The sequence below is a fragment of the Protopterus annectens genome, chromosome 7.part0, assembly GCF_019279795.1.
Source record: "Protopterus annectens isolate FY-2018-M chromosome 7.part0, PAN1.0, whole genome shotgun sequence".
Classification (NCBI taxonomy): Eukaryota; Metazoa; Chordata; order Ceratodontiformes; family Protopteridae; genus Protopterus; species Protopterus annectens.
Genome location: NC_056739.1, coordinates 1,204,691,781 through 1,204,716,786, shown reverse-complemented (window position 1 = coordinate 1,204,716,786; position 25,006 = coordinate 1,204,691,781). Strand labels below are relative to the sequence as shown.

General features: G+C 41.4%; 1 protein-coding gene across 1 annotated transcript in view; it reads left to right on the top strand.

Annotated features, from left to right (window-relative positions):
- Window positions 1-24,595, top strand: part of IREB2 (iron responsive element binding protein 2) — a 2,086,845-nt gene extending 2,062,250 nt beyond the window's left edge. The window contains exon 22 of the mRNA XM_044077824.1: window positions 23,188-24,595. Coding sequence (XP_043933759.1) covers window positions 23,188-23,298 — 111 coding nt within the window. The 3' untranslated portion in view covers window positions 23,299-24,595. The remainder of the gene's footprint in view (window positions 1-23,187) is intronic.
- Window positions 24,596-25,006: the final 411 nt, after the last annotated feature.

Sequence of the window (25,006 nt, the reverse complement as noted above, 5' to 3'; positions counted from 1 at the left end):
CCTTTATCAGGTGTCTGAGGAGAAAAATTTCACAAAGGCCTTACGCAATCTGGACAAAGCCCGAGAAAAACATTTGTTTCCAGAATGGAAATTTGAAATCACTACCAGCTGAAGTTTAATCATAGAGAAACTAGTTCCTTCTTTAAAAAGAGTTGTTAGGAAAAAGAAGAATGGACAAAGTTGGTGCTGAAAAAGGGTCTATATTCTGGTTAGAGCCCCAGATGGAAAATCTTTTCCATTTGCTTCTGTAGACTTTCTTGGTAGAAGCTTTCTGGGAGGCCAAGATAATAATGTGAACTGGTGAAGAAAGCCTGGACTGTCTGTTACTGGAAGTAGAGAAACTATATAGTTAGCTTGAGGGCATGGAGACTGGAGTGCTAAATTCTCCATGGGTGAGACAAGAGATACTGAGTGGGATCCAATATCCATGCAGGATATCGCAGGTGAGACCTTACGAAGGGGGACCATACCTGCTGAGGCCAGAAGGGGGTAATGAGGATGACTGAGCTTTTCAGCCTGCTTGCTTTAAGAACTTTGGAAACAGAGGAAGAGGAGAGTAGACATACAGGAGACCCAGGGGCCAATCGTGAATCAGGGCATCTCTTGGTAACTCCCCCAGAGATGGGATCAGAGCAAAGTACGAAAATCGAGTAAATGCAACTGCAGGTAGGAAGTAGCAAATCCACACATCTTTATTTAAAATCCACACATTTTTGGTTTAAAAATTAAGCTCTTTCATCCCAAACAGTTGAATTATGAGGAACTTCATCAGAAACACTATATTACACCAGTTAAATATTATTTAGGAACTGACATCATATCCTGTCTTGAAGCTCAACTCATATTTTCCCCCACTGTATAAACACAACCCCTCTTTTAAAAATACTCTGCTAACAAAAGTACTAGATACTAATATATAAATAAATACATATCCAATTAATTACATAACAAAAATACCCTTTAAAATACAACCTATATACATTGATGAATATATTATCTTTTAAGGGCTTTCAATTTTAAAAGGCTAGTGATAGACTTTAATTCAGACCTGGCTAATATAAAGAATTCAGTTGTAATTGCCATGTTAATTCCACTTTTTCCAATATGTATGGCCATGTCCCACCTCTTTCTGATACAGATGCAACTTCTAATACTATAAATTTAAACTTATGTCCTGGATTTAGTGTGATATGTTTTGCTAGTGAATTAACATCACAACAATCTCTGATGTTTCTCAGATCCTCACCTATCCTATTCTTAAGTTTACGTTCTGTCTTCCCTACATAAAAACATAAACATAACACAATGTGCAGTAAACAACTTTCTCACTAGTACATCAACATCTACCAGATATTTTTACCTTCATATTACTAATGGTAAATTCACTCCCTTCCAGAATAAAAGGGCAGTATTTACACTTACCACATTTATACATGTACTCCACAGTGGAAGGGGATGTTGTTGTTCTGAGAGGTTTTTCAAATTGAAACCTCTTCTAAAAACACATGGGGATCTTCTTCATGTTTCACTGTTGCAGTCATCACATTTCAGTTATCTGCTTGCAGTAGCCCTCAGTCGGCCTGATTATCAAAGTCTTGGGTCCTCCGTCGGTTGCTGTCTCATCTCCATGACGTCAGGTAGTCAGGGGTATAAAGCATGCAGCCAACACCATTACATCAGTCTTTCTTGCCGTGCGGTGCCAGAAGCAGAAGCAGTTCACAAGTGCCGGTAGGCCGACTCCTGAAATTTTAGTTTTCGAGTTTCAGAACCGAAGTCTTCAACTAAAGCTAAGTACCCCGTTGGGGAAACTTTTTCTTTATCTAAACCGATGTCAGTAAAAGTCAATAATTGTATTTCTTGTGGAAAACAAATGCCTCATAAAGATTCCCATTCGTACTGTATTCCTTGCCTAGGCCCTGACCACGACATACCTCGCTGTCGGTTTTGTGCCTTATTTAAGCAACGAACTATTAGTCATCTGTATATTTACACTTCTAAATATTTTGATACTCTGTTCAATTATCCAGATATGTCTTCAGTAAGCCATCAGACTACCGACATTCCGAAAAAACGCATAGATAAAGGCAGAGACAGGCTGCCTAGGTCCACTGAGTTCGCCGGTACTCATCAGGGGCTGCGAAAGCACCTCACTACCTGCATTTTCAGATTCGCAAGCCCCTACTGAGACCCATTTGGAGTCCGGTATGTTGTGAGATGCTTCAACCGTGGAACCTGCGGATGTCTCTACCTTGGATGGGTCTGGAGCCTTTGTGAAGGCACCGGCTTCTGACGGTGTATTCAGGCCTACTGACTTGCATATTAAACCACCTCTGTCTTCTTCTTCAGGGCCTAAATCTCGAACCATGCCTAGAAAACTGATGCCCAGACTGCATGGTCAGGCCTTTATGCCTAAAAAACAAATTATAAGAATGTCTGAAAACCTTATTACTTTAATCGGGGGAAGCCAACCTTCCTCCTCTAAGAGACCTAGGATTGAATTTGCTTATGATACTTCTGATCAGGATTCTGATATTTCTGTTTCCTCTGATGACCAGGATTTGCCCTTATCTACCTATGAGGATTCTGATGCAGAGGACTGTTTTCCCTCTGCTCCCCCCCCCCCAGAGGATTTCTCTTTTGGTGAAAACTTGCATACTCTTAGGGAGAATTTTCATTGGGAAAGCCAGGTTTACTGTGATTCTGAAAAGAGGTTAGGGATTTCTTACTCCTGCCCCAGCACAGGCCTTTAGGTATCTCTCCTGTACTAGACATTGTGGATGATGCCTTTTCAGAATCTAGCTTGGCCCCTGACTCTTTACCTCCTTCTCTGAGAAAACCTGATAGATATTACAGGTTCCTGACTGTTACAAGTTCCTTTTTAAAAATCCTACTGCGGATCCTGAGACCATTTCACCGGGACCCAAGGGCATTAAGGCTACTACTGCCAAAAATCCTACCCCCTCTGATAGAGACTCCACGGCGTTGGCTAAATGGAGTAAGAAGGTATACACTTCTGCAACCTTGGCCATTATGGCCTTAAACTGCCAGTTTCATATGTTAAAGTATCAGCAGCATATTATTGGACTGCTTAAACAGAAAATTATGCTGATTCCTGATTGTGCTGAAAATAAGGATTTACAGGATCTAATACATTCTGCTGAACAGGTTGGAAAACATACTTTGCAGTGTGGTTTTGATTCACTAGAGGCATCTTGCAGGGCTGCTGTCACTGAGTCGGTACTTAGAAGGCATGCTTGGCTTAAGGAGCAATCCTTGCCAGATCATGTTAAAGCTAAATTACTGGATGCTCCTTTAAATCAGGACTGCCTGTTTGGCAACAAAGCAGAAGAAGTTCTTAAAAAGATGGAGGAAAAAGCTAAATCTATGCAAACTGTTAAAGATTTCCTACAAGTACAGCCTCCAAGATTTAGTAGGCATTGGCCCTCTAAGAATTGGTCTTTTCCTGCCTCTTCCAGGCCTTCTCAGTCCAAACCCAGAACCAGCAGAACACCCAGGCTTCAGTCCCTGGTTACGCGCAGGACTAAGCAGTGGGGGGCTCCCACTTCCAAATCAGAGAGTAGTAAGACTCCCCCCATGGTAAACTGTCTCAGTGACTTAACTTTAAAACTTCTAAGCACTTCTCAACTGACTACTCCTTTAGGGGGAAAGATTGCTCTGCAGGCAAAAAACTGGGAACTCATTACCCAGGACAAATGGATTTTAAATATAGTTTCCCAAGGATACAGATTTCAATTCCACACGTTACCAACCCCAAACGGTTGGCCAGATCTACCCCCCAAATCAGTGGGCAGAGGCTCAAAAGCAAGTACTCTCTCTCTTTTAAGCATAAAGGCTATTCAAACTCTACCAGAAGAGGAAAAGGGACAAGGTTTTTACTCAAGACTTTTCCTGTTACCCAGAAAAGACAACTCATGGCATTTTATCCTGGACCTATCTGCCTTAAACACCTTTTTGGTGATTCCAAAATTCAAGATGCTAAGTCTTCACCAGTTGCTTCCTATGCTAGGCAAAGATGCCTGGTTGGCAACACTTGATTTAAAGGAAGCCTACCTGCATATCCCAATCAGGGAATCTTGCAGAAGATACATACTCTTCAAAGCAGGCTACTTGCACTGTCAGTTCTCTGCACTGCCCTTTGGCTTATCTAGTGCGCCCAGGGTATTCACAAAGTGTCTAGTTCCAGTTATTGCATTTTGCAGGCAAAGAAATTTTCAAATATACCCATATATGGCGATTGTCTAATTCAGGCAGAAAGCCAGGACATACTTTTGAATCATCTGGCATTTGTACAAAAGGTGCTAATTTGTCTGGGGTACACCATAAACGAAAAGAAATCACATCTGGTACCCTGTCAACAACTGGGAGCAAGCTTGAATACAACTTCCCAGATGGCTTTCCTCACGCCAGAGAAACAAATTCATCTGACAACTTACTTCAAACTAATGGCCACCAAAACCCTGCTATCTGCAAGCAAATACAGCAAGCCTTGGGGTTCATGGACTCCTGCATTCTACTAATTCCATAAGCAAGACTGCATATGAGAAAACTACAGTGGTATCTAAAAAGCCTATGGTGACAACATTCTCAGGACCTAGAAGTAATGATTCCTATCATACCTTGCCTACGGTTAGAGTTCCTTTGGTGGGCAGAGGCCTGACACCAAAACAAGGGACTACCACTCACTCTACCCCCTGCCGCCCAAACCCTAACAACAGACGCATCAGACTATGCATGGGGGGCTCACCTGGCAGGAAAGTGCATTCAGGGCAAATGGAACCCAAGTCAAATGCACCTGCATATCAATCAAAAAGAAATGTTAGCTGTACAGAAATGCTGTGACAGCCTTCAAGGACCACATTCTTCCAGGAAAATTAATGGTAAAGACAGACAACACCACTGTTATGTGGTACATAAACAAGCTGGGGGGCACCCATTCTTACCCCCTCCGTAGACTAGCCATGGCTCTGTGGAACACAGCCTTGAGCTACCAAGTGCATCTACAGGCTCATTTCCTGTCAGGAAAACTAAATACACTGGCAGACGAACTAATCAGAAATCTCATGGACCCACGAGTGGAAACTGGAAACAAAGACTTTCAACATGTTGACAAACAAATGGGGGAGCCCAGATATAGACCTGTTTCCCTCCCCCAGAACTATCAACTGGACAAATTCTGCACAAGGACTCCCCACAAACAAGCTTGGATGGATGCTGTGTCCTTCAGCTGGAAAAACCTATCAGTTTATGCCTTTTGTCCTCTGCCTCTCCTCCCCAAAGTACTACAAACCAAGGACAATATTGATTGCACCAGACTGGCCACGCCAACACTGGTACCCCCTCTTGTGCAGTGTGTCACTGCTGGCTCCATGGCACCTGCCTCAGACCCCTACCCTGTTGTCACAACAGGAGAACCAGATTCTGCACACTCAGCTTCAAACCCTCAACCTGGCAGCCTGGCTAATTACCTAATCTCTCCACTACCATCCCTCAGTAAACAAGTGCTGGATGTCATTTTGAAGGGAATGAGGCCTAGTACTAGAAAATCTTATGCTGAAAAATGGAAAAGATTCTGTGCCTGGAACTAAATTCAAGGGATGGGCACAGCAGCACCCAATTTACCTCAGATTCTTCAATACTTAACTGAGATGCTTCACAAGGGCTTTTCTTTTTCCTCCATCAGAATTCACGCCTCAGCCATTTCAGCTCATTATAAGACATGTGTGAGTGGGCGTTCCTTCGTTGAAGGTTGTGCGGCAGAGCTGGCAACTCGGTACGTAAAAATCTTCTGCCAATCATTAGCGGACCGGAGTTCCGCTGTGGCAACCCCTAATCGGGAAGAAGCCATTAGACACAAACAGTAACACAGAACCACCCCTCTTCTCTCACCCACTGCTCAAGCAGTTCCTCAGAGGAGCCAAAATTTTAAAACCACCCAGGAGAGCCCCAACTCCAGCCTGGAACCTCAACTTTGTATTGGAAAAGCTCACTCTTCCTCCTTTTGAGCCAGCTGCAAGTGCTGATTTAAAATTCCTTTCTTGGAAAACAGCTTTCCTTTTAGCAATCACTTCAGCAAGAAGGGTATCTGAATTACAGGCCCTTATGGCAGTGGAACCTTTCATCACCTTTCATGCGGACAGGGTTTCCCTCAGGACCAATCCCTCCTTCATGGGAGTGGCAGTGTGGCACTTAATCAGTCCATTCATTTGTCAACCTTCTTTTCTAATCCACAGAACAAAGGGGAAAGGATACTGCACTCCTTAGATGTGCACAGACAACTTTTATTTTACTTGGACAGGACTAAACCTCAAAGGAAATCTGAACAACTGCTGGTGGCATTTGCTGCAGGGGCAGAGGGGAAGGCTATTTCAAAGCAAACCATTTCTAAATGGATAGGCCATTGCATTAATTTCTGCTATAAGCACCATGGAAAACCTATCCCACAGGGGATTAGACCCCATTCAGCCAGGGCTGCATCTGCCTCTACAGCCTTTCTCAGAGGTGTCCCTACCAGGGACATCCTAGAAGCTGCTACCTGGAGTTATGTACATACTTTCACCAAGCATTACCATTTGCCAATTTTCTCTAAAATCAGAGCTGGCTTTGCCACTGCAGTCTTGCAGGGCCTTATAGCTGGTCCTAATGCTATCTAAATTCCTCCTCCCATTCTTAGCTTTGGGAATCTACCCAAATGTGATGACTGCAACAGTTAAACACTAAGAACATAGTACAGTTGTGTACACTTAAAATGTAGATGTTCGAATATATTCACTGTTGCAGTCCTGGTTACCCTCCCTCCAGTTCCCTGACTTCTTTTGGCTATACTTCTACTCTCCTTTACTATGCTTAAAAGCTTTTTGGTGTGTTTGCTTTTTTGTTGGAAATATAACCTTGTATATATATTTATATTTAATTGCTTCCCATTAGGGGGGCACCTGACATCTGGTGCAAAAAAACTGATGTAATGGCATCGGCTGCATGCTTTATACCCCTGACTACCTGACATCGTGGAAGATGAGACAGCAACCGACGCAGGACCCTAACCCAAATGTGATGACTGCAACAGTGAATACACTCGAACATCTACATTTATGGTAAGTGTACACAACTGTACTGTATTTCCCCCATAAAATCTCTAAGCTCCCTATCACCACTTACTAAATTCCACTTTTTAAACAAGATATTTTTAATATAAGGTGCATCATTCGAAAAGGTGGTTGAAAAGCTGGAATGAAAATTCTGTTGTGTTACCTGTCTAGGGGCATTTCCATCCAAGCTATATGTAAATGTTGGGGACAGTACAGAACTAATGGTAGTGTCAGTGTCACTGGATCTAATAATAATGTGGTTGAGGCCAAAACCTAAAATAGGTTGAAAATGTCCATTTAATCTATTGTTCTTCACTTCCTCCATAACCTCATCCATCAGTGTATTGGGATACCTTCTTTTAGAAAACATATCCTTCAGCTTCAAGCATTCACACACAATGGTCGACCACAAAGTAACCATGTGGGCTGCCCTAACGAACTGGCCCTTTATCATGTCCTGCTTTTGTGAAAAAGGGTGGTTACTGCTTAACCGGAGGAAGCTGTTAGAATATGTTTTCTTATGAAAGATTTCCGCTAGAAACCCATGATTCAAATTGTCCTCCTTTAGTAGGATATCCAAATATGAGATTTCAGGGTCACTAATAGCATGGGTAAACCTCAAAAATGGGGTTGTAGTGTAAAAACGGTTTAACCTGATTCCTAGGCCCCTTCCACAAAATGAAAATGTCATCGAGAAAACGGGTATAGGTATGACAGAAGGGAAAGAATGGTGAATCCTTTAAAAAATGTCTTTCCCATTCTAACATAACTATATTCACAACTCGACCCCATTGCCACACCTTGAGTCTGTAAGTAGGATTCTTTCTCAAATAAATAAAATTACTTCTAAGCACCTTATCCAGAAGTTGCTCATACATATTAATTTTATCTTGTGGGATATTTTTCAAATGAAGATAATCACAAAACCATTGTTCCCCTGTTTCATGGAGAATAACTGTATACAAATCAACCACATCCTCTGTGATTTACAAAAATTCATTATTATATGTGACATTATTCATTTTACTTAAAAAAAAAAAAAAAATCCCACGAGTCAACACACAAATGGGGTTCTTCCATTAAATATTTCTTTAATTGCATGTCTAAAAATTTTTTGCCAGAGGATGGGTTATTGAATCAACTATAGGTCACATTGAAGGCTGGTGAATGCTCTTATGTAATTTGGGTACCCCAAAGATTACTGGGGTAATAGGGAATTCTACTGATAAAAAATGTAATTCCTGGATGGTTAAGTCATCAATAAAAAGATCTTGTAAAACCCCCTTAATCCTCCTATATTCATTTAATTTAATGAACTCATATTATAGATAGGAGTCTCCAAAATCGACCTAATTTTCTTGACGTAGTCATCCTTATTCAAGATGACCACACCACCGCCCAAGGTCAGGCTTCTTGATCCTAATCCCCATAGACTGTTTAAGAAATTCCAATTCAAGGATTTCTTCATTACTTAAATTATTCTTTTCTCTTGTTTTATTATTACCTGCACATAACATTCTTGTATCCAATTTACAAACCGTTTCAAACATTTCTAAAGCCAGCTGAATGGGGGGATTAAAGGTACTAGAAACCCTGAAGGGATCATGAATTTGTTCAACCTTATGAAACATAAAATTAAAGTTAAGCTTCCTCATATGTTTAAGGTCAATTAATGTCTGTTCAAAGTTCGCAGACTTACTTGGGATAAACATAAAACTTTTAGCAAGTAAATCACAAACAGTCACATTTAATGATAAGTCAGAAAAATTATACACTTTAAAGTCTCTCGAACTATTCAGTTCAACAGTCATTGGTGGTGGGACAAATTCACATCTATTTAGTAGGCCATTATTTATGTCTGTAGTGGAACCATCTTCTATGTCTTCCCCCTGCACGGCCCCCCTGTTGTTCCCCCTGTTCGACCAGAATGTCCCCCGTTGGTAACTGGTATATTGTAGGCGTCCCTGGTTGTTGTTCATACCTCACTGATTCATGAGGCGCTCGGAGTGTCACAATGTGGGATATTCTTCCTCGTCTAAAAAATTATCCTCCGTGGACTCATAGTTGTTGGTTGTAGACACATTAGAATCCACACTGGGATAATTACTAGTCTTAGTAGGGTACCATTCTTGGGATTGAGGGGGTATGTTGAATTGGTATTACATTCCCTTACTCCCTTAAAAGTTTTTTTATGTTCCTATTTTGTATGATATTCATTTGTTCATCTATGGTATGGAAAATTCTACAGTTGTCACATCTATAATCACCAAACAATGAATCTTGTACAATAATCTTGTCCAAGACACTGACCTCTTTACTCAGTGTCTCAGTTTGGATTTTATTGTGTTTGATAATCATATCCATATATTCAAACCCAAATTTGTCAAACAACTGAATTAGTTCTTTATGAAACATTGAATCAGAAATATGGCCTGTAGGGTACCGCCACAAGCGCAAAACCTTTGGGACAACTTGCAGTCTTAAGCACACTTTAAAGTAAGAGTTAACCAGTTGCAGTTTCTTTATTTTAAGCAAAGTTCAGTGTAATTAACTCAATCTGTCATTAAAATTAGTGCTATTTGTCCCTGTAGCTTGACGACTGAAACAGGAACCATTTTTAAGCCAATCTGTTAATAAAGTATTATTATGAACTGTTTCACAATTGTTTAGTTCATTTACAGCAGTATTTCTACTGACCTCATCAGTCCTTAAAACTGGTCTTGAAGTTAAATGTGTAGCCAAATTTGTTCCTTTGTAATTGCTGCTGTTAACATCCATACCCAAATTCTGGGTCGATGTGCAGGAAATAGGGTGTGTAGATAGCTGGGATAAGGAAATTTGGTCCAAATGCTGATTTAATTGTTATATAAGTATTGTGAGCTCACCAATAGATTCACTTGATTGGGAAGGCATGTTTAGTTGCAATGAATTAGGCTACGAGATGTTAGGTTGTACCACCTCCATATGCGTGCTGGTGTTTCTGATGAAGTTCCTCATAATTCAACTGTTTGGGATGAAAGCGCTTAATTTTTAAATAAAAAAGTGTGGATTTTAAATATACATGTAGATTTGCTACTTCTTGCTTGCAGTTGCCTTTGTTTGATTTTCGTGGTTTTTCTCTTCATTTGGTTTGGATCAGAGCAAAGTACTTGCTGCACTTGTTTTTGAGAGGTGAGGCAAATAGGTTGCAGCAAGGCTGGACCCAGCAGGTGGAGATCATATTCATTACTGATTGATTGAGAGACCACTTATGAGGCATCAGAATGGATCTGCTGAGCCTGTTAGTGTATTGGTTTTCCCTGGGACACGCATTGGAATAAGAAAGCAGTCTGAAGCGATCACCCATTCCCAAACCGTCATGGCCTCTCTGCACAGTGGATAAGATCAGGTTCCTCCTTGGTTGTTGATGTACCAGACTACTGACATCTTGTCTGTTTGAAATGCAATAGTATCCAGAGGGAGAACATCTTGAAATGCTTGCAACACTAGGACAGCTGTCATCTCTAAGACATTTACATGCAACTTGGTCTGTCATGGGGACCACATGCTTTGAACCATCTTTGCCCCACCCCAACTGGGAAGTGTCCGTGGTCACTGTAGCAACTAGGGATGGAAGGAGGAATGGTCTATCCAGAAAAAGATCATCGGACTGATCCACCAACATATATGACATTTGCAGATTGGAGTGAGTCTTACAGGAAACAATAGGGGCTGATAAAGAATGGACTACTCTACCAACAAGGTCCATTGAAAAATTTGCAAAAAGAATTGTGCTAAAGGGACCCAGAAGTACAGCAGCTGACATCAACCCCAGAGTTTGTAGTACTGATCTTGCTGGAGGAGTCTGGTGGGAAAGTATAGACCAAACCTGATGTGTTGCGATCGAGAGGTAAGGAAGCCACCAAAGTTGTATTCAGGAGAATCCCTATGAATTCCAGGGTCTGTACCAGGACTGGATTTGACTTAGTACAGTTTATTGAGCTGCTATGACTGCCATGCATTTGGTAAACACCCTGAGGGGCTGTGTTGAGTCCAAAGGGCAGTGCTCTGAATTGGTAATAATTTGGCAAGAGACCTTTCTGTTTCAGAAAATTATGAGAAATCTGATAAGGAGAATGCTGATTTCCTAACTGACACTTGAATCCAGTAACTTTTGATTCTTCAGAAGGTAATCCAGAGCTTAAATTCAAACAAGTGTTCACTTCCTCAGATGATTGCTATATTTATTGATGGGTTAGGAGCTGGTTCTACAGCATTCTCTGACTCTTCAGTCATCATGCATTTCACAGAGCAAAATACAGTGGCAGAGAGACTAAGCAGATCCTGGACACAGCCCCCAGGGTGTTTACCAAATGCACGGCCATCGTGGTAGCTCACTTTAGACTCGAGGAATTCCAGGTGTTTCCATATCTCGACGATTGACTCTTCACCTCCCCATCCAAGCATCAACTTTTACAAGCCAGGGACTACTTGCTCCAGGTTTCCAACACTTTAGGCATCTCAATAAACTGTGCCTTACATTTTTTTCTGTCAGTTTTATATGAACACAGATAAAACCATAAACTGAAAACTAGTACTGTTATACAGTTGTCCGAAAACATTTGCATACTTTAATATGCAAAAATGCACATCTGTTAACTTATACTTTTATACATTTTAACTTTAAAGAATTTAGATTACTGAAACAGTTAAATAAACATTGAAGCTGGCTTTGGTGGTCTTGTCTTTCTGTAGCTGCACGAGTTGTGCACCACATATCTTGCCAAGTTTAGGCCTTACTCTGCATTGTCCCAGTCACTGTTAAGGTATTAGAAGGGCTGCTTTATTTGTCCATTTTACACTTAGGCCTTTCAAACCTCCCATCTCCCATACAAGGCTGGGTGGCTGATGCAATCTCAACTTTATTTACTCTACATTCTGGAAAATCAACCTGGAAATTATTTAAATATCCAAAACTGACGGCATGTCTTTTTATAGCAATATCTGCAAAGCACAAAAAAGCAGGTCCTTACAATAACATCTGCAGTTTTAACAATTGCCCTGACTTTAAAATTTTCTGCATGAAATAAACATATGCTGTTAATAAACTCTTGTAAGTCTGTAAGCAGACTGATAATGTAATATAGTGAAATGGAAAGGCTGTAACTTCATTATTAAATCAAGTGGCAACCGCGTTTTTCCTTGCCATAACCCCAAATTAAACTAAAGTAGTAATCTGACGCTGTATTAATATTTTAACATTTTTTTTAATTTCTGCACCTTTACTGTTGCACTTTCTGTGTTTATTCTCTGACCTTCTGGTAACATGTAGCTGTTCTTTTAGATGATTTCATTTAACTCACTGCATGCTTCAAGGATTATTATTGCTGTCTAAAATTTTCTATGAAAAATAGTAAGAACTGTTACTGCATAAAACTGTCACTAATAACATTAAACTAATCTTTGCCATACTGTTTTATGGCATACAGTACTGTTTGTAGTTCAACTTGCTGAGCTGGCCTGTAATCTGATTACCAGGCACGGACTTACATAACTGAGTTAACTGCAATTTCTGCATGAACTATATACAGTCTTGACCTGTTTACATATATACACATTTATTACTAGAGTTGAACTGATCTGATTTTGGAACTTGACTTGTCTGTCCTTTATACACTTACGTGAAGTTTTTTTTTCAACACAAGATTTGAACCTTTGACTTTAATGACAATAATATTTGTGTTCATGGGATCTGAACTTTTGACTGTACTATCACTTTTAAAATGTAGCACTGACTTTAAATTTTACATTCTGTAAACTAGCAAAACATAATTTAATATCTGTGAATGCTTTTTTTGTTGTCCGTGTCAAGATATTATGCATTGCAACACTTTGCTACTATAACAATTTTTGCTAAGCAAAACAGTAGCACAGAAAATTCATTTGCCAGATCTGTAACTGTAAACCCTTTATTCTGCAAATTAACTTGTCATTTCTTGTATACCCTACACAATATGTGTTTTCAGAATGGTAAGTGTGTAGTGTTACCTTTTTTTTCTGGGTCTATATCACTTTGATGAAACGGCAGAAGTTCGAACTTCTAACCTCGAAGTGCAAATCCATCGAAGGCTTAGAACAGTGATTTTTTTCCCAGGGAAAAAAAATCGCTGTTCCAAGAAACACACACACACACAACACAAGCGCACCAAAAAAAAGCAATCCACACACACTTAAAATCCTACATCTAACCCTACACTAAACTGTACATGCACTACTATCTATCCACTTACCTTAACCCAAACCCTAACGTCCGTGTCTATCGCACACTCACCTTACCTGCGCCCTAACCCTAACTCACCTATCCCGCCCTAACTTTATGGTCTGTCACTATCGCACACCGACCTCACCCGCGCCCTAACCCTAACTCACCTAATCTGCGCCCTAACGTCTGCACAATCGCACACTTACCTGAACCCGACTCGTAACTTTCCACCACAGTGCTGAAAATAGCGAAGCCACAGAAACGCCCACCGAATTCTTTCCCTGGGAAAGAATTTGGTGTTCCAGCTTTGCGATAATCAGTTTTCGAACTTCACAGTTCGAACATATGTTCGAACTGCTGAAGTTTCAATGAACTGTAGGAACCCTTTTTTTCTTACTGACAACTTCCAGTCTGTCTTAGCGTTAATGTACATTTTCTGAACATGTGGTAACTTGACTCCCTGCACTTCAGCTGTGGCAGCTAAGCTGGAATTTATTTCATCTTTAACTCATAAATCTGCATGTTCCTGTCACAACCAATTCTTCAAATTCTGTACATTTGCGTAGTCTACTGCATACAAATTCTTGCAAGTGTCATTTGTGTACATTCTGTAGCGTTTTTATTTTTCCATAAAATCTTTTCTAAAAATGACATGCAACTCTGATGACATGTCTGTAGCTAGTACGGAGCTGTTACACTTAGAACTGTTCACAGCTGTAATCTTTGACCCTTTAAATCGTGACAAAACTGCACTTGTGTCTTCTAGTAGAGGTCTGTTTGGAACTGAAATTGATGTCTGTATTAATCAGTACATTACTTCATAATTTCTTTTCTGTAAACAGTGAAACGTTATTACTTCTTTCAAACTTAGACAATGACAGATAAATAATCTGGTTTGGTGCTGGACTGCCACACCCTTTATAGAGAAGCTGAAATCCTTTTTTATAGAAGTAGTAACACTGACTTGTGATATGGAATGCATTTTTTTTTTCTTTTTGTCCTGAAACACTAGTAGTAACATTGACTTGCTAAGCTATGCATTTCTTATTTGCTTTGCCCTGATGTCTGTATAACATTTATGCTGCTATTTACTTTATCAAAACTGATAAATCTGCACTTTAATCCCTCTTATTCCCCCCTCACTGCAATATTTGCACTGGCTTCTGAAAATAGTAAACTAGAATTTATTACATTCTGAACATCTGTATTTGAAATAACATGAACTTGAGACATTGCAAATGTTTGTTTCACGTCTTGTCTGGAAATCTGCATGTTACATACACTGACTATGTTTACATCTGAATGTGCAATACTGTGACTTAACTATGTATCTTGAATTACATGTGCTAAAGCATTTACAGTAATTTCTGGAGACTGTAAACAAGAATTTTTGTTAAAGTTTGAAACCATACTGATAGAAGTGGACTAAATTCTGAGACTCCATTGTAGTCTGCTTCTGAGACTTAACCATTTTGTGTCTAGAAAAATTTAACATTCGTGAACTAGTAACCTTGAAATTTAAATAAACATGTCTGGAATACAGTTTTTTAGACTGCTTTACCCAATTTTCTACTTTAAACCACACATTCACTGTAGAAATACTGTTTGACATATTAAACCATGTACATTTACTGACATATTTAAACTTTTCTGAGATTTAACTCTCTGAGCTAGAAAATGCATTGCAACAAAAATGAATGCTCACATTGGTGTTGCTTTAAAAAGGTAGTGTGGAGTGTCACAGCTATTTTAACTTTTTCTGTTTCTTGGCTGTGTGATGGCACACTGGAAACTTGAAAGTCTAGTTTTCTGATACATTGCTGTTAATTGAATGTCTTTTACACTGGTATTTTGGAGAGTCTGAAGTTCTTTGTGACTTTTCTGAAGTAGCACTGATGAAGTGTTTAGATTTTTTGAAGTACTGTTAAAGTTGTGAAGAAGTGTCTAAATTAACACTGCTTTTCTCTAGGATGCACATAGTCTGACTGCTGATAAGGTTGCTAAGGAGTGTTGGGACTTAATTTAACTGCAAATACTGCACCCCCCCATCAGTGCTGGGTCGTAATTGAATTGATATGACTGTAGGATAGGTATGAGCTGGATGAAACTGGAATGAATGTCTTTATCTGTTAACTACTCAAAACTGTGCTGAACAGGCATCAGTCTCTCCTTAATGGTTCAAGTCTTATTGTACCTTTCACAATAAATTCTGCAAATACTTGTTAAGAATGCTTTATTGTGTATAGTAGAGGTATCTGAATACTGTTTCCAATAAAACAGAGCAAACTTCTTCAAAGGCAAAGATTCCATATCTATCCTTGAGGCTGCCTGCCACCTGGACTTCAGTAGTACACACTTTCACTAAGCATTACAGAGTAGATGCATTTTCCAGATCTAGGACCACCTTTGCTCGATCTGTGTTGTTAGGACTGGTAGACAGTAGTCCTATCTGTAACCTTACCACCGTCAATAACGATTAGATTTGGAAATCGCCCGCAGGTATTGAATTGTAACAGTGAGGTCACAGTTCAGATGTGTAAAAGCTTACCATTACAGTAGATGTCCTACTTATCACTGTTGCAGTATTGCTTTCCTCTCTCCTTCCCTATCTTTTTCCTATATTATGTTTACCAGGGTGGGCAAGCTACCTTACCACCCTCTTAGTTTGCATGTTTGTTCTTATTTGGAATATTCAAGTTTTCTCCAGGGTTGTCCTGGGACAAGATAATTCTGAGGCTCTCACACCTATACATCCACTTCTGTATCCTTTCACCCACAAGCTGAGGTCCTGTGTCAGCCATATGGTACACCAAGATTCTTGGCTTTGGTACACTGACTGAACATCATATTACCCTTGGCAGGATAACACAGAATTATTGCATCATCTGCTGTTATGGCAATTTCTTGCACAACTGTGCTTTTAACAATGTTTGGCCTGCTTCAGAGGTCAGTACAGTTAAGTACCCTACTGTGGAACGTCCTTATTTCTAATTGCCATTTTTGCTATTGTTTATAGTCTTCTATCACTTAGTGAGTCAGTCAGTTGGTTGTGTATGCTAAAGTATGTCAGGCTTCAAGAAAGGCAGTTGCTGTTCTGGTCGACAGATTCTGTGTAATGATTTTCATATCTGTTGTGCTTTTATTTAAGCCCTGTGCATAACCATCAAGGGCTTTAGGGTTTGTTGGGGATTTATTCATAAGATTCTTAGAAGTATGTATCCTTCACTGCAAAGCTATTTAAACAGGAAGAGTTGTAAGGCCTTTGGCCTTTACCCTTTCCACCTTGTCATACTTGAGTTCATCTTTCACCTCAGATGTCCCCCAGGAAGAACATTAAGGGGAGGTTAGACATGGATATGGGTAACATGACATTGGCATCTGTAGGATTTTGTTGGCTGGATGAAGGTGCCTTTGCAACCCGTGACCATACATCTCAGGTTCCCACAGCTTCTCAGATAGTCCCTTTGGAGAGGCCATCATGCTGAAGGAGACAAGTACATCTCATAACGGCTGTGGTAGGTTCCTTGGAACAGATTCTCTTTTGTAGATATTGACAAAAAAAAACAAAGTTTTATTTTTAGAATGAGAGAATGCTCTAACCCCCAGAACACTTTTATAGAGGACATTCCTGGTTGTGTTGTGGAAGTCCAGGATTCCTATCCCCAGGCCTAGATTTTTAAGCATATACCCCAGCCAAAAGGACACAGAAGATGAAATGCAGGTCACTATATGGCCACCAGGTGTTCAGTGTGTCCCACTACTTACCCATCCTATGCTTTCTGTGAGCAGTGGATTTCTATGGTCCAAAACTTCTTTCAGGCATTGCAGAGCCTACAGGGACGTTTTGATCTGTCATCCTTGTTAGAAGTCCTCTCTGGGAAAAGAAAGAGTATGATACCTGAGAAAGTGAGATGGAAGAATGGCATTATTCCCAAATGCCCATCCCAAATAGGATGCGTCACAAACGCATAAAACATCCTTTCTTCTGCTTCCAAAGAAGAAATTTCATTCAGAGATGTTCTTTGCACGATGAAATAGTACTTCAGTCAAAGAGGCATTAGAGGCCTAGATACTTTAATTTACTGGACCTGGATTCCCCCAAATCTGTGGCTGCTGTTACTCTTAAAAACCCTGTAGAAGATCCAACAGTGGTGTTTATAGATCATTTTTGGTAGGAATCCTCTCCCAAGACAAGGAAGGCAGAGCTGTGACCCATTTGGAAAGAAAAGTATACACAGCCACCACTTTGACCTTCAGTACCATTAATTGTCAGACACATGTGACCAAGTATCAAATTGCTCTCCTGGAACAGATTAAGATCAGAATTGGGAAGGTGCATTATGGGGACCAATAGGGCAAGGTTCATAGAACCATTAGGTTAGCAAAACACACTACAAAGTGTAGTTATGATATGCTGTTGATACAGTAGCTGTGGTGTCAGTTATAAGAAGACATGCATAGCTGAGGTACAACCCTTGACAGAGGATGTCAAGGTGCAGCACTTCATATGCTCTTTGTGAGCCTCAGCAATGAAGTCTTGTTGGAAAGTAAAGGAACACATCCCCATACAGTGGTATGACAGGAAGTACATCTATAAACCAGGCCATTACTATCACAGGGAAGGGAAAGCTAAGTAAATAAAGGGGAAAAAAGACCACTTTAAGAAATAATGGAAGGGAGACTAAGAAGGGGATGCCTAAAGGACTCTCAGGGACCTTCAAACATAAGGAAGCAGCCACAACTATATGGATCTTCTCCCCTCCTCCAGGCTAAAATCCCTCCACCCCCAGCCCTCAAAATAGCAGGAAAGGTGACAGAGTTCCAAAAAAAAATAGGAGTTCATCACAAGGTGTGGATGGGCCGTGCAGTTCACAGCTCAGGTTAGAAGTTCAATTCATTAAAAAAAAAGTCAGGAATTCCACCTGTACCAAAAGGTCAGGTGCACTTAGTCCCAGTTGTAATTCAGAAACTTTTGTTACTGGAGTAACAGAACATGGACCATGGCATGACCAAAGCAGGGGATTCTGATTAAGGCTCCTGCTGGTGCCCAGAAATAAACTCTGCGCTTATCTCAAGGTTCTAAAATTCAAAATACTCAGATTGTATGCCCTTTCTCAAGCCCCACTGTTCAGTTTGGATGACTACCTACACATACCTATCCACAAGAACCATAGGTGTTTTCTGTGGTTCAAGGTAGGGGGTCCTACCTTCAGTTTACGTCCTTGCTCTTTGCACTTGCTACTGCACCCATGACTTTCACAAAGTGCCTAGCTCCAGTAGTTGCTTATTGTAGCAGAGAGGGTAGGAACATCTTCCCCTATATAGTCAACTGCCTTATACAGGTAGTATCACAAGTGGAGCACAACATGGCCCTGCATTTCATCATGGGCTGTTTTAAGGTCTTGAATTCCCCTTCAGCATTCCAAAATCTTTCCTCACAAATTCAAGAAGAGTGCTGTGCATTGGGGCACTTCATCAGCCAAACAACCTATCCCCGACTCCCTGAAGAAAGATAACACACTTGACACAGTATTTCCACAAGCTAGAACTGGAGAAGACTATCAGTATATAGTTTCAAGATGGATTTCTTTAAGTACAATTATTTTGAACATTGTTTTGCTGTTTCTACTGCTGCACAGGTTAAGACAGGCACATATAACTATTCTTAGGCAAAAGTGTAAGGATGTTTTTTTTTCCAGACATTCTGCTACCACCTCTTTGCAAATTAAAATTGGAAAGCATAGCCATGTACTGTTGATTGTCAGGCTGCAGCCTGAGTAATGCCGAGTGTTAGCCAGATAATATAATTGTGTTCTGTCAGATAGGGGTATTGTTAGGAACATAACAACTATAGGCATGTTCTGTTAAACAGGGGTATTGTTAAGGTCATAATACTACAAGTCTAAACATGTAATACAAGAAAGCATCACTGTATCTGCTTATTAAGCATATTATCAGGTAGAACAGGAAGTATCAGTCAAGTGACTATGCAACCCTACCTAGAAAGAAAATATGCATCCAGAGACAAACTTTCCAAAGTTGTAGGAGGACTTGACCTGTCTTCTAGATGAGGGAGGAGTGCTTAATAGGTGATGCATCAGTCAGCTAATTCAAAGGTAATTGCTGTTAAAGTGAGAAAAGCCATATATTAGACATGAGACTGTCATGAGCTGAGCAAAATTTTACTGGACATCACATAAACATTAGTTTATATATTGGAGATAGAGGGAATCTGTTGCTTATGTTAGAAGGAAAAGATAAATGTGAAAAGTATTAGAGAATATTCCAAATGAACCACCAGGACTAAGTGATAAACTACTGATTTCTTGCATATTTTTTATATATTAAAATAGCCATAATTTGGTATTATTTAGATTTTATTTTTTTATGATTCTCAAGATAATGCTGTATCTGCCTGTGAGTAAATCTGCTTGCTATAACATGAAATCTGAAGTAGGCAGACTTCATTCGTCTGCAACCTGTGGGGTATCGGATCCGACCTCAGATCCGAGCCGGCAATTCAAAAGCTTAGGCTCCGAGCTCCTAGCTCCTCCCTCTTACCCATAACCCCTTGCCAAGCCCTGACTGACCCCAGATTTCATTTGCCGCTTTTCAAGTAGCTACGGAATTCCAGAGCTCCTGGCGTTGGTGAAGATAAGAAACTATTTTTTGACAGAAAAAGTTTTAAAAATCTTTATTTTCGGTCTTGATATAGTTAGTGTTGAGTGTGTTTAGGCTTTCCTCTCTCTTTTATTTAATTTTCTTGGGTTTTGCGTAGTTTGTTTGTGTGTGTTTTGTGTTAGGCCTTAGGGTTGTGATGTCTGAAGCCCATAAGGCTGTGTTCTCGAAATGTACCGAGTGTGGCCATAAGCTGTCCCCAGCGGATGGCCACACTCGGTCATGCTTGGGGGTTGAACACCTGTCATCTGGTTGTACCATTTGTGCAGGGTTCAACCCCCGGGCTTTGAGGGAGCGGAGGTCGAAGTTGGTGCTGGCGGGTCTTTTACCTCCAGATACCGCTTCGGCCTCTGCCCCTTCCACTCAGCAACCTGTTGCTGTGAGTTCTCCCCCTCCGGCTGGGACTCAACCTCCCTCTAAGTTGCCAGAGGAGGAGAAGGAATCCTCTAGGGAAAGACAGAAGGAGAGGCACAGGGAGAGGCACCACAAGCGAAGAGCCGAAACTTCCAGTTCGGCTCCTCCATCTAAGCGGGCCTCCCCTGTGCCTTCTAGCTTTCCTCCTCCTCGGCTCCACTCCCCTCGGTTCTCTCCTGGACCCGAGGAGGAGGAGGCTAGCCCTTCTAGGAGGTCTCCGAGGCGGCTCTCTAGGTCCGCTTCGGTGGCCTCCACTAGGTCAACATTTTCAATGAGTGAAGCTGATATGGACCGGATGATGAGGAAATTCATCCAGGCCCAAATGCAAATGGGAGTGCTCCTAGCCCCCCTCCGGGAGGGCTTGACCCTTTTCGCCCCCTTGGCTCCTTCTCCGACCCATACCACGGGTTCGGAGCTGTCGGCGCTGGGCAGATTTGGATCCAGGGGTGGGTCGGATCCGATGGGTCGGCGCACCTCGGATCCGTCCCATCCCTTGAGTGCTTCGGGTACTTCAGACCCGACCTCTCGGAGCCGAGGGCCGAGCCTCGGATCTGAGGGAGCTGGTGTGTCTTCGGCTCCGTCCAGGTCGGAGAACACGGTCTCGGATCCGGCGGTTTCGCTCCGACTCCGATCCGTGCGTCGGATCCGAGTGGGGGTCTGCTCTCGGGGCTTAGAGAAGCTGGCTCCCCCTCGGCTTTCGACGTAGTGGAAAGGGCACTGTCGAGGACATCCGGACCCACGGTCCCTGCCACGGCTCCATCCCGCACTCCATTGCAGTTGGGCCAGGCCCCCACCAGCCGGTCCCAGGGACAGCCCGCCTCGATGTCCCAAGTGGTTCCCTTGGAACATCCAACTGCTGAAGAGTACTCCTCGGACAGCCCCCCCGATGAAGTACCTCGGGAGCGTAAGTGCAAGAGGAGGCACATGGACTCCCCTGAGTCCGTCACTGAAGACACAGACTTGGATGAAGGGGAAGGCTCCCCTAGGTCACCCCCTGAGGGCGTCTCATTTGGAGACATCATGGAGATGTTAAGGATCAGGGGGGGGTGGTCTGCCCCCAAGGCTTCTTCGGACGAGTCTGTGTTCTTGGAGGCATTCGAGGCGGGCCCTTCTACCTCTTGGGTGTCCCCTCCTGCTGACCCCCTGGTGGATCTTATTTCCATCAGGGCGTGGAAGGATCCGGACACCATTGAGCCTATCCCTAAGCGCCCGGACCGCATTCTTTCTCCTCCATCTGACCGCACCCACTGGAGTAAGGGTCCCCCAGTAGATGCCATGATGATGGCTGCAGCCACGAAGAGGGAATTGGCCCAGGAGAGTCCCTCCATGCATCCTCCGGGCAAGGAGTCCCACTCGATGGATCGCATTGGGAAGCGAGTTTTTAGTTCAGCAACCTTCTCCTTGAGAGCGCTGAACTACATGGCACATGTCATTAGGATGCAGCGGGATCTGATTAAAGAATACGCTGCATCTCCCCGAGTCCATCTCGAGTGAGGATAAACAGGTTTACTCCACCGAATGGCCACTCTCAGATCAGTTTCCAATACATCTATGCGGCTGCTTTCTCATGCTACTGAGGGAGCCGCTAGAGCCAGCGGAGCAGGCCTAGTCATGAGGCGACAGGCCTGGCTCCGCCATTGTGATTTTGCAGAGCCCTTCAAGGCGACCTTCGAATGCCCCTTGATGGTTCTACCTTGTTTGGCAAGACTGTTCGCGAGACATTAGTCCAGAGCGAAAGGACGGGAAGACGCTGTCTGCCGTCGAGTCCGCTTCTCAGCTCCCCAGAGGTCCTTCTCTAAGAACCAAAAGGGACAGAAGAAGATGTGGTTCCGGAAGTCGCAGCAGTCCCAACCTGCTCCGGACAACCAGTCCTTCCGTGGCAGAGGAGGACGGGGAGGTCGTCGTGCTAGAGGCAGGGGCTCCTGGCAACTTTGGGTCCAGAGAACCTTTCTCTGATAGACCCACGCAGCAGCCCTGAAGGGTTGCCCGGCTGTCCGTCTCTGGAGGCAGTCGGGGGGGCGTTTTTCGAGGCACCTGACTTCTTGGGAGTCCATAACAACAGACAGTTGGGTGCTTCGAGTCATATCCAGAGGATATTCAATTCCCCTATTCAAGGTTCCCAAATCTCGCAGCCTCCCAGATGTTCCACCCGACCAAAGGGAGGCGGCAGCTATCGAAATCGAACAGCTGCTAGAAAAAAGAGCTATCCAGCGCGTCCCCCGAGATCAAACCGGATTAGGGTTTTACCTGGATTAGGTTGTGCTGTTAGTTGCGGTTTAATTTTCCAGTCTGTTTTCATTTTACTGACTTAGCTGTAGTCACACCATTGTCCAAAAGGATAAATGAAAACTACAGCACATTTTCCTCCGTAGTTGTAGTTAAACCTGTAGCAAAATGCATGCTCATTTGTCGCATTTTTTTCCAGGATAAATTACCAGTGAATAAGGAACATTTTGAAAATCTTTTTGGTTTTACTGTTGCATTATTTACAGGAGCTGGACTTTTAGCCATTTGACATTCAGATGTACTTCTTTCAGCCAGACCGTCTAAGTACTAGTTGGTCTTTATGGTTATTTCCAGTATTAATTTAATCTTCAGCTGGTCAGGCTGTTGGAGGATGAAAATGATTAATCCTTATGATTTGTGAATAAATACCTTGTCACTTTCTAGATATTTAGTACTTTATAATTTGACTCACAGTGCACACTTTTGTTTAAGTGGTGTAATTTTTCATTATTTCTCTTTCAGACAAGCACTGGAAAAATTTTTAAAGTGAATGTGCTACTTGACAGTGACACAGAAGTCACGCTATACAGGCATAATGGACTGTTGAACTATGTGGCTCGAAGAATGTTGTAGTTCACTGCACAATGTAACCCAAACATCATCTAAGGCTGAATTTAAAACTGCACCCAAAAGTTGCAGACATAGCCTATCTCACTCATGTGGGTGTAGAATCATATGGATTATCAGTTTCCCTTGAGAAAATGTCAACAGCGTTTACATCTTCACTTGTTTCGTAATCAGCAGTTCGTTTTGGTTACAAGGATGGTATCTAACAGGCTGACATCTAAAAGCATAAAGGTGCTGAATGAAATAAGCCAATACCAGCCTAAACTGACAAAGTATTTCCACAGGAGCTACTCTTCGATAAATTTATTCCTAAATATGAATGGCAAAAAAGATGTCAAATGCTCTTCCTATCATTGTTGCCTCTTTATTACACATTTCAGATCTTTGGCAGTAATGTGTTGATGTAAAGGTAGCTAATTTACATTTGAAGCACTGTAAACACTTACTCCTATGTACTCTAGTGAAACAAACAAATAAATAAATGTCCACTTTTTATTTAGATAATGCCTGGCAGTAACCACAACTTGAAGAGACTAGTATCACATTAGTTGTATTTCTCTCCACTGTTCTTTCCAACTTGCATTTGAAAAAGAAACGTTAAACTGGTAATGGTTATTATGTCTTTGTATTAAAACTGATATTTTGGAAATATTGTAAATGCTTAATTGTTGGGCATCCCCCACTAAATTGCAGATGAGTGTCAAAAATCATCATAAAAATGAATGCTATTGTCTAATAATGTTTGTAAAAGAAACTCATGTTCCATGTTTTCCATATAAGGTTCAGGGAACAGTGCACTGCTTTGGATATTAGACTTTTAAATCAACAGTATCAGGTTAGTAGTTTTTTTTATGTTACGGTCTGCACTGCCCCCCCCCCCTTTTTTGGGGGGGGGGAGTATTTACTGGTAATTATTTGACTATTACCATTAATGCCACAGACTTCTTAACGTAATTATTTTCTAAGCCAAATAGCAGAACTCTGCCAAATGCTGTTCACATGACAATAGTAAGTAAATGCATTCCTGTTCTCTATATTTTCATTTCTCCTAAGTGCTGTGTGCTAGCCAGTAAATTTGTTTTGCATTGAAAATTCATCCCTGCAATACATTTGTTTTTCTTAACATGGATTACATGAAGGTAAACTGCATTCCTCAAACCATCAGAAATGCTGCCATTTAAAGTTCATGATGTTTAACATTAAATATCTGAAATCAGACCTTTGTTATGAATCAGCCTGCATAAAAAGTTACTGATAACTATTGTAAATTAATTTTTAATAAAGAATATTGAACAAAACATAAGTATTTACTGATCTGCAATTTTCTTATTAGGGCAGGACTGCACTGCAGAATTACAGAGCCTGTATTCTGGTGGTTTATCACCAGAAAAATAGCTGAAGTATTCAAACAGTAACTTTAAATAATTTCTAACATCACAAGTCAAGCCACAGTTTGCAAGCATATGTAACTTGGATAATGTTTATGTCCACTTATGATTGCACATGTATAATACATTGACTGGTGTGCAATCTATGACCATGTTAATACATAGCAGTAAACCTGGCCTACTGCCTGATGTGGCAGTGGTTTGCCTTTCCAGTTTTAGTTTATTGCTTCTGTCTTTTTAACGTCACCAGTAAATACATGAATACAGAAACAGTAGTGATAATGCAAAAAGCTACTTGTAAAACTGGAAAATAAATAAAAGTAATC